Consider the following 17006-nt stretch of genomic DNA (forward strand, 5'->3'; position numbering starts at 1 on the left):
TTTTGGATAAAATATTTATTTTTGGTAGTAACCTCATTGTATTGTAATTATAAGTTAACTGTTAGAAACAAATTGTAACTTGTTTACAATAAGAGAGCAGTGTTTTAATTGGTCATTAGATGTTGATGATAACTCAGTTACCATTGGTTATTAAGATACTTATTTGGTAATCTCTTTCTTTTTTTTTGAAGACAAGGTCTCACTCTGTCACCTAGGCTAGATGGAGCACAGTTGCGCCATCACAGCTCACTGCCCGCTTGACTTCCTGGGCTCCAGTGATCCTCCCACCTCAGCCCTCCCCCAACCCGAGTAACTGGGACCACAGGTGCACGCCATCATGCCTGGCTAATATTTTGTATTTGTTGTGGAGATTGGGTTTTGCCATGTTGCCCAGGCTGGTCTTGAACTCCAGGGTTCAAGCGATCCTTCCACTTTAGCCTCTCAAAGTGCTGGGATTACAGGCATGAGCTGCTTTGCCTGGCCTGGTAATCTCTTGATTAAAGTACAGAATAATTCTTTACTGCATAACAGTGAGAATAGATATAAAATACTTAACCATCAAAGACATTTGAAATTGTTACCACACCTGTTTTAAAAAATTGTCATTAAAAATAAATATCAAGTTTATCTTAATTAAGTGTACAATGCAGTGTTGTTAACCATATATACATTGTTGTACAATTTTTTATTTTACGTGACTGAAACTATACCCATTGAATAACAGCTCTCCATTTCCCCCTCCTCCCACCCCCTGGCAGCAACTATTCTACTTTCTGTTTCTATGAGTTTGATTACTTTAGATACCTACACGGTATTTGTCTTTTGTGACTGGCTTATTTCACTTATGGTTCATCCATGTTGTAGCTTATGCCTGGATTTCCTTCTTTTTTAAGACTGAATCATCCTCATCCACTGGTTCTAGCTGAAGTATGATGGGATCATTCTTCCTGGCAAATAAATTCCCGTTTCTATCCAGAAAACCAATAAAATGTTTTCCATGAAATGTTAAAAAAAAAAAAAAAAAAAAAAAAGACAATCCATTGTATTGCATATGCCACATTTTCCTTATCCATTCATCCTTCTGTGGCCATTCAGGTTGCATCTACATCTTGGCTTCTATGGATAATGCTGCATTGAACATGGGTGTATCATTATACCTATTTTTAAAGGGTATATCTGTTTTTCTCTTGCAGATATATTCGACTTTATGGGAGAAAATTTAGCAAAGAAGATCATGTTCTTTTTATTAAGTTATTGTATGAGCTGGTATCAATTCCAAAACTGGAAATCAGCATGATGCAGGGATTTGCCCGCCTTTTGATCAACTTGTTAAAGTAAGTCTATTTCCAGTGGTTTCCGTTAAGGTTTGTTTGTTTCTTCAGGGTTTTAGGGAATGAGGACTAAGTCCTTTTGGTAAGAAGACCAAGTCTCAAGTTGCCAATTTGGAAATTGATTGCAAAAAACATTATCTTTAGTTTCATCAAATGTGTTAATTAACCTTTTAGTTAAAATTGCATCTCTTCCATGACGTGGTCTTTTCTCTAGCACCCATTGAATTTCCCCTTTCATAGGTTGTTAAGTCCCTCAAGAAAACAAGACAAATATTATAGATTTCTTTTGCTTACCCTGAAGCATCCAGCTCAATGCTGGAAACAAATATTCCATAGTGTGGGAAAACATGAAATTCATCTACAGTGATGGTGACACAAATTTAAATGCCCTCTTTTATCTGGAACTCTTTGAGGTTTGAGCAGCAGCAAGAATTGGGTGCATTATTCTTATGTTCTGCTAGTGAGTGGCCGTGGATGGGGAATAGCAAAACCCACTGTGATGAGCAGCAATATTTAACTGTCCCTGTGTAGTATTTGTGGTATACACACATCTGTGCACACATGCACACGTAGGTATTTGTTTTATTTTACTTTTTAGGAAAAAGGAACTTCTTTCAAGAGATGATTTGGAGTTACCCTGGAGACCACTTTATGACATGGTAGAAAGAATATTATATTCCAAGACAGAGCACCTAGGATTAAATTGGTTTCCTAAGTAAGTGTTTCCATTTAAAATACTTATTTGGGAGTACTTGGGGTCTTTTAGGGGGTGATCATGATTGAAAAATACTGGGTTGTTTGAAAGAAACAAGCAGATATTTTAATGTGCATATTTCTATGTAATTTGACTCCTGAAGCAATTCATTGCCCTCTATAAACTGTATCTGAAGCTGCATCTCTCTTGCAGATCATTGACTTCTTCCATCTACAGCCTGCCTCTTGGAGACCTAATTTTTGGTTTTATATTTTATTCTGAGTTTATATAATAAAATAGCATCTGCCTTTTTTTGGTTAATAGTGATTTCATACTTGACTGATAGGTATCATTTCTATCCAATTGTAGTCTAGCTTTAAATTTTCTCAGTTTTAGCATGTTTGGCTTATCATTCTTCTTTTTTCTGAGACAGGATCTCCCTCTGTTGCTCAGGCTGGAGTGCAGTGGCACAATCTCAGCTCACTGCAACCTCCGCCTCCCAGGTTTAAGTGATTCTCGTGCCTCAACCTCAGGAGCAGCTGGGATTACAGGCGTGCACCACCATTCCCAGCTAATGTTTGTATTTTTAGTAGAGATGGGGTTTCGCCATTTTGGCCACTCTGGTCTCAAACTCCTGACCTCAGGTGATCTGCCTCTCTTGGCCTCCCAAAGTCCTGGGATTACAGGCATGAGCCACCATGCCCGGCCTCTTCAGTGTTTTCTTTTTTGTTTGTTTGTTTGTTTTGTTTTGTTTTGAGACGGAGTCTCGCTCTATTGCCCAGGCTGGAGTGCAATGGCGTCATCTCAGCTCACTGCAAGCTCCGCCTCCCGGGTTCATGCCATTCTCCTACCTCAGCCTCCCCAGCAGCTAAGACTACAGGAGCCCACCACCACGCCCAGCTAATTGTTTTTGTATTTTTAGTAGAGAGGGGTTTGACCGTGTTAGCCAGGATGGTCTCAATCTCCTGACCTCGTGATCCGCCCACCTCGGCCTCCCAAAGTGCTGGGATTTCAGGCATGAGCCACTGCGCCCTACCGCCTATTCAGGTTTTAATAGCTAGCTGTTTTTTCTCATTGTCTAGAGTCATTTGTCATATATACTCATTTCTTTTTCTTTTTCTTTTATTTTTTGAGACAGAGTCTCGCTCTGTCGCTCAGGCTGGAGTGCAGTGCCGTGATCTCGGCTCACTGCAAGCTCCGCCTCCCACGTTCACGCCGTTCTCCTGCCTCAGCCTCCCGCACAGCTGGGACTACAGGCATCCGCTACCACGCCCGGCTAATTTTTTTGTATTTTTAGTAGAGACAGGGTTTCACCATGTTAGCCAAGATGGTGTCGCTCTCCTGACCTTGTGATCCGCCCGCCTCGGCCTCCCAAAGCGCTGGGTTTATAGGCGTGAGCCACCGCGCCCGGCCTGTGTACTTATTTCTTGAAGAGCACCATTCTCTATGCCTGTATTAATTTCCTTTTTCTTTTTTGTAAATTAAGTCTTTAAAGACTTCTGCGGTTTTCTCTCTCAGTCTTAGGCATGTCTACATTATTTCATTATTTCTTGTTAAATTCATGTAATCTATGATTAGCCCTCAGCCTTTACTTAGGTCAACAGTCTTTGTCCCTTACCATAGAATTTTTTGAAAATGAGTGCAGATGGCAAATGTGAAATGGTGTAAATGGAGGAGGTAAAACATGATCTTCAACTTAGGTCCTAATTGGTTTTTGGACAGTTTGGGACAAGTAAAGTGGTTAGAAGTCATTTATTTCTTGCAAGTTTCATGTGTTAAAACAAGGAAACTCATTTCAACCATAAAAATGCAAATTTTATCATGAAATAGAGTAGTACATTGTGCAAGTATGTTTTTACCAGTATTTGTTATGTTTTCTTCCCTCCCTCCCTTCCTCTCTACATTCCTTCCTTCCTTCCTTTTTCAGGGTTGCTCTGTTGCCCAGGCTGGAGTGCAGTGGCAAGATCTTGCATCACCACAGCCTTGACCTCCTGGGCTCAAGCAGTCTTCCCGCCTCAGCCTCCTGAGAAGCTGGGACCACAGGCATGTGCCACCATGCCCGGCTAATTTTTAAAACTTTTTATTTGTAGAGACGGGGTCTCACTGTGTTGCCCAGGTTAGTCTTGAACTCCTGGGCTCAGGAGATCCTCCTGCTTTGGCCTCCCAAAGTGCTGGGATTACAGGCTTGAGCCACTACACCCAGCCCCAATATTTATTAAGAAAACTCAGAATTGAATACAAAAGCTTTGTTTGTAAAGATTCCTTTTGGGTGTTATTTTTGCCACAGGGACCGTGATCTATAATGGTTTGACTGAGTCTTCTTTAAATGAGAGGTCAGGGAATTTCTTACTGGCTTCACCATTTCAGATGAGATTGGGCACATTCAGGGTGTTAATGGCCATAGACAGGCCTCACCATTTCATAGATCTCAGGGACCTTTGAACTGTGTTCAGATCAGTTATCCTTCTGAGGTTTTTCTTGCTGATAATTTTGGCTGCTTCTGAAAGTATTTTGTAAATGAAAGGAGGAGATAAGGCAGTTTCTTCAGTGATACCCTGTTCTTTAGTATGCCCTCTTATTCGCTGCTTTATAACCAAGCGTCCTACTTTCCTGCCTTAAAGGTCTACCTTTGCAAAGGCACATGCTGCTTTTAAAGTCCTGTGTGGTCATTAATAAATATCCATGGCTTTCCTCTTCAGTGATAAGAGCTGTTTGTCTGGAAATTTTCTATTAATATTGGTCAGTCAGTGCTTATTGATTATGTTTACCATGTCTCTTCCTAAAGTGTCACATCATCCTTGTCCTTAAAAGTTTTACCATGACTATTCTTGATCTTTTGAAGACACGTTGTGACTGAAACACGGCACTGACTCTCAACTCTTAACAGACTCAGCATTTCATTTTGTAATTGTAATTATTCTAAAATAAAATTTATAAATCATATAACCTACCTATACTCATTACCTACACTGTGACAATTTTGAATTTTTTCATCTTAGATATATTCTGCCACATTTTGAAACAGTTTTGTCGGCTGACTACATGTGTTCATACTATTTTTAGAATGCTATTTTTATAATCAAAAGTGAAAGATTGCTTAATTTGTTAACTGTCTTTCAAATTTTAAACTTATGTGCCTTATGTTTTTGTCCTTATTGAAATTGCTGCTTAGGGTGGTGGCATGTATTTCAACATGATTTTAAAAGCTAGTTCTATTGTTTGAAGCAAAGATTATCAACTTCCCTCTCTTCCCTTCCTCTTTACCTTTTCCATCCTCTCTCCATCCCTTTTTGTATCCTTGTTTCCCTCTTTTCTTTTCTTCCTTACTTCCTCCTTCTAGCTTTCTGTCTGTCTTTTTGCCTCTAGGGCAAAAGACCCTTTTTAGTCTCTTTATCCCCATCTCAGTCTACTTTTTACTGGAGAAAGAATTGGTAGTGTTTTTTATGCAATAGAAGAAGTAAAACTGGAAAGGAGATGAGTGTGAACTAATTGTTAGTGATATAAGAATTATTATTTACTTTATAAATGAAGCTTTTGAATCTTATGGACATGGTTTTATTTTATAAAACAATATCCCATACACTTACTTTGACTAGCATATTGCAAGTTATATCATAGGCAACACACTAATGGTGTTGCTCCTCACAAAATGTGGGAGAATTATGCATAGATCGCTTTTACAAATGGGCACAAACAATTCATATTTCAATTGCTATGTGTATACATTTATTTAGTATTATTACCACTAATTTGGTTTTTGTGGGTGGTTATAAAGGTTTTCATATTTGCATCATGAGTAGCTTGGGCCTACATAACTTGTTTACTACTTTTTAAAATTTATTTTTAAAAGTATCTATTCTCTTTTACATGTATTGTTCTAAGGGTATCATATAGTATTATATTTTCATTTTTTTCATATTAATCTGCCTCTGGAGAAATTTGATATTTTCTTTTTCTGGTATTTGTTTATGGCATTTGTTTCTCTATTGAGTCATTAAAGAGCTATTTGAATTGGTGCTCTTTAAGATACAGTTAAATCCTTTGTCCTCAGCTCCCCACCCTTACCACATGGAAACGACATTTTCCAGACCTCTGTTTGGGGTTTCTTGGCACATGTGGCCATACTTAGGAGTTTAAATTACTACCAGCAGCTCATGGATGATCTCTAGCTACAAAATTTAATATGATAATCAAATGATGAGAAGAATTTCTCCTAAAACCTGTTGAAATTTAAAAGATTTTATGATTGTAAACCATGATTATTAATATGGTATTTACAATTATTTTTTAATGTATTTGAAGACCATCCTATTTATTTTTAAAAATATTCTTTTATTTGGAAATTTAAAATTTTAGCAAAATTCGGCTGGGTATGGTGGCTCACGCCTGTAATCCTAGCACTTTGGGAGGCTGAGGTAGATGGATCACCTGAGGTCGGGAGTTCAAGACCAGCCTGGCCAACATGGTGAAACCCCATCTCTACTAAAAATACAAAAATTAGCCTAGTGTGATGGCGCATTCCTGTAATCCCAGCTACCCAGGAGGCTGAGGCGGGAGAATCGCTGGAACCCGGGAGGCAGAGGCTGCGTTGAGCTAAGATCATCCCACTGTACTCCAGCCTGGGCGACAGAGCCAGACTCCCATCTCAAAAAAAAAATTTTTTTACCAGATTTTATTAATGTTTTGGAAAGTGTTTCTCACAAAAGTTGTTTCTGTGCTACAATGTTCTTTCTTTAAAAACTGATCTTTTAAAAGCAAATTTAAAAAATAGTTCAAGTTCAAGTTGATCAGGCTTATTGTCATTTAAAACAATTATGCATGCTCTTTTTATGTGAGTGGTAAGAGTTATTACAATTTCTTAACACTTGCCATAAAGGTATACTTTTTAAAAGTAATTTTAATGAAAAGTCAATGCTAATGCACATCAGTAAGGATAATGTTGTACTTACTATTTATACTTTTTTTTTTTTTTTTGAGATGGAGTTTTTTTTGCTCTTGTTGCCCAGGCTGGGGTGCAGTGGCACAATCTGGGCTCACTGCAACCTCTGCCTCCCAGGTTCAAGTGATTTTCCTGCCTCAGCCTCCTGAGTAGCTGGGATTACAGGTGTGCACCACCAAATCCAGCTAATTTTTTGTATTTGTAGTAGAGATGGGGTTTCATCATGTTGGCCAGGCTGGTCTTGAACACCTGACCACAGGTGTGAGCCACCGCACCTGGCCTATTTATACCTTTCTTTATGGTGAAATTATCTTGGCCCTAATTTTGAGTGAAGTGGCTATGAAAAATGACTACTTACTAGTTTAAGTGAGCAATATTAGATTTTGAAGATTAGATATGAGATGGATAATGTCTAACGGTGGATTTGTTTGGATTTAGAGAAGGCAAGTAAAACTAGATGAGTGTTTGGCACAGGTTTAAGAAAAACAAATACTGTATAAGCAGTTACCATTAAATTATGAAGGGATGAAGTCAGATATACAGAATAGTCCATCGTTACAGTTAACCAGTTCATTTATGAAAAAGCAAATATTATTCTGAAGTTAAATTTTAGTTCAAGAACTGTCAAGTGAAGCTGCAAGTACTTCTGGCTATGAGCAGTCTAGTTTACTCTCATCTTCAGTATTTCATTTGCTATACTTTTCCCTGGTTTAGAAGTGAATATTGTCCTGATAAGGCCAAGGAGGCAGGAGGCATAAACCTCCAAGTTTATATGAGTTCACTGTCTCAGTAACTGGAGGCTAAGACTATTGGTTTTCCTCAGGCTTATCTGCTAATATTTAACATTTACTTTATTAATGGCATCATAAGGAAATCAAGGTCCAGAGAGGAAAATTCACACAGAATCATTGGTTGAAACTGGAACAAGAGCTTAAGAACTGGGACAAGGACTCACTTTCTACCCTTAATAATAGGGTGGCAGTTGGGGAGGAGTTTCCTATTTTGTTGTGATTTCCTTAAGTCATAAATTAGTAGCTACTCAGAGGCAGTAGAATCAATGTAAGAGCAAAATAAGCACAAAATTTTAATTTTTAAGGAAATTGAGGATACAATTTATTATGGCTAAGTATGAAATAATAGATAACATTTATTATCCTTAATTCTGGGCCATATACCTGCATTCTATACATTATCTCATTTATTTTTGTAACAGCTTTATGAGAGGTAGGTATTATTGCTCATATTGATGAGAAAACAGCTATAATACAACTAGGAAGTAGCAGAACTGATACTCAAATTCAGATCCGTCTGACTCTAAGCCCAAACTGTAAACCATTATATGCTCTACTGTGGCTTTCTTTTTCAACCTAACATATTTTTCAACCTAACGTATCTTTTTAAAGAGGAAAGGGTATAAGAAAACCCATCCAAAGCTTAGTCACTCTGTAGATCCCTTTTGATTTAAAAAAAAGAAAAAAGTGTTTTGAATTGTTATCACTTTAATATTATACATTTCCAACAGTTGGAAAGTATTTAGTGATTATTCACTCCCTCTAAAAATTAGTGAAATGTAGTCTAGTAGCATCTAGCCTTAACCTTTTATTTTATTTTTAAACAGAAACATTGTTCCTTTCATCTTGAGAGATTACAAGAATCACAAAAGGTCACTATACAGATATCACAGGTTAGAGAGATTGTACCCTTTTCTGGATAAACATCATAAATCCAATGGTACAGGCCTTATGTATAAGAAGGGGTTGAAATTGACTTTATTTCGAGTAACTAAATTGCATTCCCACATACCCTAATCCTCTAATAAGTGAAGTGACTCTATCAAGTGTTATAATTAACTTCCTATTCTTCTGAAGCGTGAAGGGAACCGGAGAAAACATGTAGCTTTGCAGCCTTTTATGACTTGCTTTCTAGAATCATTTATGACATTATGCGAAAGTATGTTGGTATAGCAAAGGTCCTAAGTGAAAACAGCAGGTTTTCTGTGTAGCGCAGAACCAATAAAATAAATGTAATGTTAATGAGAACACGAACATTAGGACTGATAGAATTGTGGATCTTATGCTCATTTTCATGGATAAACAGTTTACAGTTTTAGAATTACCTTTTAAAAATCTGCATTTAAATTGAGCAATTTAGTTTAAAACTAGATGACTCTTACTTAGCTGTTAATTCTATACTTTGTTGCTAAATGGGATTCTTCGATCTAAACTAAAAGAAGACCCAAGATCTGTCCTTTTTGTTACTCTGATATAAAATGTTTATTATTATAAATCAATAGACAGAAAAGTATAAATATATGTGAGCAGATGGCCTTTTTATAAGCACTTTGGAAATGCCCAGAAATAAAAATCACAGCCGTGGTCTTCAGGGAGCTTTAAACATAGTTGGATAGAAGTTTGCCCTGTTTTTTTTTTTTTTGCTGGGCAAACTTAAATGTTCTCTGAACTGTGTTTTTGAAATGCTTAGCCTTTTTATAAGAAAAAGGCGAACCTCCCTCTCCTGACCAGAGACAGTGCTTATTGATGGCCCTTTGGCCATGTATTTTTTTTTTTTAATTTTAGAAGTCATCTCGTGAGTTGTAACCTAGTTGCCTCTTCAGTTAATTTTTCTCTGAGTAGTTTTGAAATTAAAGAGGATTTCTACTGCTCCAAGTAATGAGATTATAGTTTTCCTTTCTTGGTTATATAATATATTGATTATTTTTGATTAGTTTGCTTTCTGTTACTCCTTGGAATTTCTTTGCAGATTAGTTCCTAAACTTTCAGAGAAGTTGGGTAGACTTCTGGACTTAAGAATTTCAGAAAGCTTAATAAGAAAGTATCAGGTGGAGACATTGCCTGAAAGTTACTCCTTTCCCATATATGTATATATACATTTTTTTGAGATTTGGGAATTTTATTTTTACTTGTACATATCATACTGTAAGTAGTCACACATGTATTTTTAAATTCCAGCTCAAAATTACCTAGTGCTCCATTGTTTGTATTGTTTGTTTGCATTTGACTGCTTGACTATGATCTAGTAAATATTTAAATATTCCATTCTGGTCATGTGTTTAAACCAGTACACGTTGGCCTTTTTATTAAAAAAGAAATGTTGATTATAAATTCATACATACATTTTTATGTTGGTCTCCTGTATTCACTTGAGGCAACTACACGTTGTAAAGTAAGTTATAATTTTTAATGTTACTGGACTAACTTTATAAGTATCCGCTCAAAGAGATGCTATTGTTCTTTTTGATAATTGTTGCTGGCCGTGAAGTGCCTTGGAGGGTTATCGAACTCATGAATTGGTTGTGAAAGCTAATTTCTGATGGAAACACCCAGATTTTGGTCTGTCTGCTGCTTGTGTTTTGATGTAAAAGTATTTTAGTAAAAATTATTTGAAGTGTTAAGCCACTGTGTTGATAAGTATGGTGTATGGTCATTGCTGCCTACCTTGTAAAGACTGAAAACAATTTGTTCTTTTCCCAGTGTAACATTTTTTCCCTTTAGTTCATACCAGAGACAACGAAATGAGGGCAAAGGAAAGAGTAGATTAGGGAGTTTAAGTAGTGAATCCTTGCAGGTGTGTCTGTATGAAAGGGAAGGCTTAGTTATTACATATAAACAAATAATATCTGAATGTATGAGCTTATCTCAGAGGTATTTATTAATTGAATTAGATGTGTTCTTAAAATATACCAATCTAATTATCAAATGGCTTTCCCCCCCCAGTTCTGTAGAAAATATTCTCAAAACACTCGTGAAAAGCTGCCGACCGTAAGTAGCTTCTCAATTTATAAAGCCTCTTGTTGTTTCTGTGGGCTTTTCCACATCTTTAGTATGGTTTGAAGAGGAAATGAAAAGTATAAATCGTTCCTGACATTGTGATGTTAGTCACTAAGCACAACATACCATTTCCAGTTTGTGAACTGAACTTCTCAGATTTCATTTAGAAATTTAGAAATTTTAAAGTCATCCATTGTAAAGTAAGAATACCGTATTTTACATAAAATCATCTTTATTTGGAAGCATTTCCTAGAGTATTGTTGTTATTCAGATAAAAAATGAGTAATGCCAATAAGGTGGTTCATAACTTTTTTTGTCAACTATGTTCTGTAGAATATTTAAATATCCCATATTCTTTTCTTTTTATTTCAATATTTTTTGTAGAGAGTGGGACCTTGCTGTGTTGCCCAGGCTGGTCTTGAACCCCTGGCCTCAAGGAGTCCTCCCACCTTGGCATCCCAAAACATTGGGATTATAGGCGTGAGCCACCACTCCCTGCCAGTTATCCTATATTCATATGATTAAAAGATAAATGTGAATAAAATTTAATTTTAATTTTTTTGGTTATCTTTAATTTTTTTTTTTTTTGAGACGGAGTCTCGCTCTGTCGCCCAGGCTGGAGTGCAGTGGCGTGATCTGGGGTCACTGCAAGCTCCGCCTCCCAGGTTCACACCATTCTCCTGCCCCAGTCTCCTGAGTAGCTGGGACTACAGGCGCCCGCCACCTCGCCCGGCTAATTTTTTGTATTTTTAGTAGAGACGGGGTTTCACCGTGTTAACCAGGATGGTCTCGATCTCCTGACCTCGTGATCCACCCGCCTTGGCCTCCCAAAGTGCTGGGATTACAGGCGCGAGCCACCGTGCCCGGCCGATTATCTTTAATTTTAATTAAAGCTCAATTTTATGTACTTGAACTTTTTTTTGTTGTTATCAAGTTATTCTAAGACTGTTTAGATGGTATGGAATCAGTGAATCCTTTTTGATGAAAAGCCATGTATTATATGCTTGTAATATTCATCTTAAATACATATTTAATAAACCAGATATTTATTGCTGACCTTCTGTATTACTCAATGTTGGGCAAATGTATTTGCGGAATATGAGATATCTGTCTCTCAAGCGACGTAAGATTCACCCTGAGTCATAAGCACCAATGAACAGTGTCATTTTATGTGAGGCAGTTACCCTCTTGGCCTGTGTTTCCTCACTGGAAACTAGATTATCACTTCAATACTTACTGGCTCATAGGTAATTCATAGAACTCCAAGTTTTCATTTTGGATTACAGTGTTAACAGTTGACTCAGAAAACTTATTAAGGGGAATTGATCCTTGATATGTGAGATCTTTGAAGGTGGAGCATAGTTTGTTTTTGGTTTTTTTAAAATTCCAATCTGTTACACAAGGACCTGACACATAAATGCTTTGTGAACTCAACAGAAGTATTCTTAGAAATATAATCTTATTTTTCACATAGAAGATTGCAGTATTATTTTAATTAACACAAGTATATGAAGATATCATAGGATTAATAATACGATGTGTGGGCCAAGCCTATAAGTCTATTTGAAAAAGTTTTCCAACTTATTTGGAAAGAATCAGAATTTTTCATATGCTGTTTGTATTTTAAAGCTCTTAAGGCTGGATGCGGTGGTGCTCTCCTGTAGTACCAGCTACTTGGGAGGCTGAGGTGGGAGGATCACTTCAGTTTAAGAGTTTGGGTCCAGCCTAGGCAACATAGTAAGACTCTGTCTTTAGAAAAAAGAAAAATGCCTGTTAAGATGTATTTAGCCGTTATATATGTATCCTCTTTATTTACCTTTGTTTTGTGTATATACGCACACTTTGGATTTTAATTTTGTAAATCTACTCCAGGGTCACTCCTGCCTGTTTCCTACAGTTATGGAATATCACAGCCTGTAGACCAGATCATCTAGTCCTCTTGTATAGGGGAGGACTCTGTGTTCCAAGGAAGGTCAATGGTTTATTCAACATGCCTAGAGATTGCTGGGCTGATGTTCTCTTTCTTATCTACTGGTAATCCTTTTCCTATTTAGACTAGATTCTTTATGACAGGATTTTTTTTCAATTGCTGTTACATAGCACAAAGGAAGTAAAACAAAAACCCTGTTTACTTTTGTAGATTACTTGAGTAACTCATATTTTATCTGAGTTTTGTCAACTTTATAGTGTTTAGAAAAATTCCCTTAGACAAGAGGAGAATTTACTTTATGCCAAGTATAATGGGGAATTTTATTTTATTTTATTTTATTTATTTATTTTTTTGAGACGAGTCTCACTCTTGCCCAGGCTGGAGCGCAATGGTGCAGTCTTGGCTCACTGCAGCCTCTATCTCCTGGGCTCTAGTGATCTCCCAACCCCAGTTTTCTGAGTAGCTGGGACTACAGGTGTGTGCTGCCATCATGTCTGGCTAATTTTTTGTAAAGACTGAGTTTTGCCATTTTGCCCAAGCCGGTCTTGAACTCCTGGGCTCAGGTGATCCATCGACCTTGGCTTCCCAAAGTTCTGGAACTACAGGCATGAACACCTCGCCCAAATGGGGAATTTATTTTAGTATTGTGAAAATGTGTGTTAGTTTGGACATTTGTATACTGTGTTACATCCTATGATATATATTCTCCTCCTCTCCCGGCCTTTTGGTAAGTTATATATATTGCTGTTGTAGAGCTTTTAGCCAATAATCAGATACATGAAAACCTTCTTTTTTTATTAGGTATTTTCCAGCAGATGCCACAGCTGAGATGCTAGAAGAATGGCGACCTTTAATGTGCCCTTTTGATGTAACCATGCAAAAGGCCATCACTTACTTTGAAATATTTCTTCCTACCTCCCTTCCTCCAGAACTTCATCATAAAGGTTTTAAGTAAGTATATGCATATCTTGACAAATTCTAAAAATACAGCAGGAAATACACATATAGAAACTAGTAAAGCAATAACAAGTAGAAAAATCGTTTTTGCAAACTCAGCCATTATTGTACTTCAAGTTTATTATACTTGAAGTGTGTTAAGGCTAAAACAGTTATAAGATTGAAAGTAAAGAGATGACACCCAAATAAGATGAGGGCTTTAATTTAAGAAATTAAGAGAAAGAAAGAATTGCCAGAAGGGGTAATAAAAGGAAAACAGATAAAAGGAGAAAGTCAGGGAAAAGGAAGTAGAAAATTGAAAGCAATTGTTAAATAAGAATGGACAGTACTTAGTAATGAAGCAGAAGTTTAATTTGTGAGATCAGATTTCTTAAATCATGAAAGGAATATTCAGACAAAAACTCCATTATTTATTAAGTTTATAACTTCAGTATTATTTTTTTCTAGTTATGTAGTTATCAGTAACAATAATAGATTATAAAAAATACAAAGGATACCTGGCATTGAACTACTTTAAAGTCACTTGCTATTCATAACAACATTTTTCTTTTTTAGACTTTGGTTTGATGAATTAATTGGCCTTTGGGTTTCGGTGCAAAATCTCCCACAGTGGGAGGGGGTAAGTATACCTTTTTTCCCCTATAGTTTTGTTTTTCTTTTCTTTTCTTTCCCCACCCCCCCCATACTTTTTAAATTTGGAGATAAATATTAATAGATCATTTGGTAAGTAACTTGAAGTTCCTTAGGATTGGCTGTTAGCCCTGGTATGATCAGTTCCTTCTCAATTTTATATTATTTTATTTGTTGTATTCTAACAAAAGTATACATTTATTTTGGTTTTATCAGTATTTAGGAGTATACACATGTATTGTAAAATGCATGAAATGTAAGATCCTGTTGTTTGTTTTCTTTGGTACCTGTACTGTCATGGTGCTGGACGTATAGTGGATATTTTCAGCATATTTGTTGGATTAAACTTTTCTATATTCATTGTGGATGGTGCTTTCTCATTTTACTTTTTAGGAGCATTTTAACTGCAGCTGATTTTAAATGTGTGATGTGAATCAATTTACATTTGGAGGTTTTTTTTTAAAAAAAAAAACTAAGTCATAAACTATTTAAATTGATTGCACTAATGATTGCTGAAAAGAACAAATGGAGGAGGGGTGTGACTATGACACTTAAACAACAACAACAACAAATGTATTAACTTTGTCCTTTTTGTTTACTTTCAGCAACTAGTAAATCTCTTTGCTCGATTGGCTACAGATAATATAGGGTACATAGATTGGGATCCATATGTACCAAAGGTAATTAACATTTTGGGGGAAAGCCAGTCATGATGGTAGGCACCTGTAATCCCAGCTGCTCAGGAGGCTGAGGCAGGAGAATCGCTTGAACCCAGGAGATCGAGGTTGCAGTGAGCCAAGATCGCACTACTGCACTCCAGCCTGGGTGACAGAACTAGACTCTGTCTGGGGGAAAAAAAGAACATTTTGAACATAAATACAATAGCGCCGACAACAATTCTATGTTATAAAGGAGAAATGTTTTTTCTATGCCAATTCCAAGTGGCACATAAAATTTTCTTTGATCATTAGTAAACACATATACAAATGATTTACAGGGCTGGGTCCAATTACCTTTTCTAAAGGTAATTAGACCACATGAAGGTATCATAAATGTGTTTTCTTTTGCAGGATATGAACTATGAGTATCAAAATTAATTTGGAAAGTACTAAGTATATTATTAAGAGCATCGTACATTTGTACCTTCCAATGCATTTTGTGTATCGTATTTGGTTGCTCCTCTGCAGTGTTGCCCACTTTTTAGGTCACATTATATATTTTCCTATAGTAAATAAAGCTAGATATTCCAGGTGTATCTTCAGTATTATTTCACCTGCAGTAGAATAACCTGTGGAGCTGCAGTAGGGCTGGGTGATTCTGATGCACACACTTACATTAGAGCAAAGCTGGGGAGCAGCTGAATGCAAATGCTCTGTTTGCTTTTGCTTGTGATGTCTTCCTCTCTTGTTTGGCCATTAGAAACTAATTGAGGAAGAGAAATCGTTTCTCCTCACCTTTGGGCCCCTACCTATTGGTAATGATAGATTTGGAATATAAATTTAATTTTATTATAATATAGTTGTTAAGTGATTGACTAAAATACAAATTCTTAGGGAAAAATCAAATCACCATTAAAATTTTGAAAGGGAAAGCAATCTGCTAGAAGATACTTGCATTTAGGTTGGTGCTGTTGTGCATGCTTGACATGGAATAGGAGCTTAGGAAAAACTATTCGTGCATTTGGGACAAGAAAGGAGTCAAAATATTTCATGTTTAGTCACAGTATGTGTGTTTTTGCCTTTTTATATTTAGCCATAAATAATCACATTTTGTCTGTTCTTTGGATGCATGGACACAACTGCTTTATGTCCTTGTGCCTGTGACCTCAGAGTGTCATACAGCACATCTGTTGATATTTATATGTAATTTTTAAAGAGTAAAGCAAGTTACCAAATACTATGTAATTTCACTTAAAAACCCTTGTGATAAAATGAGAATATCTTCAGTAACACTAATATACAGCACTTACTAAAGAATTATTTTGATACCTGCAAATATCCTTAATTATTGTTTTTTCTTTTAAAAGATATTTACAAGAATTCTGAGAAGCTTGAACCTCCCAGTGGGAAGCAGTCAAGTGTTAGTCCCAAGATTTTTAACAAATGCTTATGATATTGGACATGCTGTAATATGGATCACCGCCATGATGGTTTGTAATACATTATATTTGTTTTCTATAGTTTACCCCTATTTCGTGTTAACTTTACAAAAATTCTGGATAGTCACAGAAGTTGATAACAGTGGCTTGGTTGGTGACGTGATTCTTGGATATTTTCTGATGTCGCAAGCTCATGTTTATCAAATCCAGAATATAGTGGTACCATTTTGAAATCTCCCTAACCAATAGACATTATAAATAGAGTCCTAAATCTAGAGTTTTGAGGGATTTGCACTGTCTCACATTTTTACTGTCCGGGAACCAGACTTGTAACCCAAAAGACTTTCCCAAGGTAGGATTACAACTCGGGATTTGCGTGTGCTTAGACTCCATTACTTACTCACTGCTAATGTTCACATGAAACATTATATTGAACATAAAGCTTACTAACAAAGTAATCTTTGTGAAGGGAGAGATGTGAAGGATTATTTTGTTCACATCATTAAAGGAAAGTGAAGACATATTCACAAGCTTAGATTTCAGTGTCATCTTTCAAATAATATTAGGATAACTTTCTATTATAATTTTCTAGCTTATCATTCATATATTGCTTCTGCAACTATTTCTTCGTATTCCATT

At 36.4% G+C, this 17006-nt stretch overlaps 1 protein-coding gene across 2 annotated transcripts in view; it reads left to right on the forward strand.

The window, feature by feature from the left end:
• The window catches only part of PSME4 (proteasome activator subunit 4), a 107403-nt gene that overhangs the window by 19999 nt on the left and 70398 nt on the right, over positions 1-17006 (forward strand). Inside the window, exons 2-8 of one of the 2 annotated variants that reach the window (XM_005575883.4) lie at positions 1194-1334; positions 1930-2046; positions 10699-10743; positions 13484-13633; positions 14195-14258; positions 14875-14949; positions 16296-16418. In XM_005575883.4, the coding sequence (XP_005575940.1) occupies positions 1194-1334; positions 1930-2046; positions 10699-10743; positions 13484-13633; positions 14195-14258; positions 14875-14949; positions 16296-16418 (715 nt within the window). The remainder of the gene's footprint in view (positions 1-1193; positions 1335-1929; positions 2047-10698; positions 10744-13483; positions 13634-14194; positions 14259-14874; positions 14950-16295; positions 16419-17006) is intronic. The other variant, XM_005575884.4, reaches the window with a different exon arrangement.

This window comes from Macaca fascicularis, chromosome 13, assembly GCF_037993035.2.
Source record: "Macaca fascicularis isolate 582-1 chromosome 13, T2T-MFA8v1.1".
Taxonomy (NCBI): domain Eukaryota; kingdom Metazoa; phylum Chordata; class Mammalia; order Primates; family Cercopithecidae; genus Macaca; species Macaca fascicularis.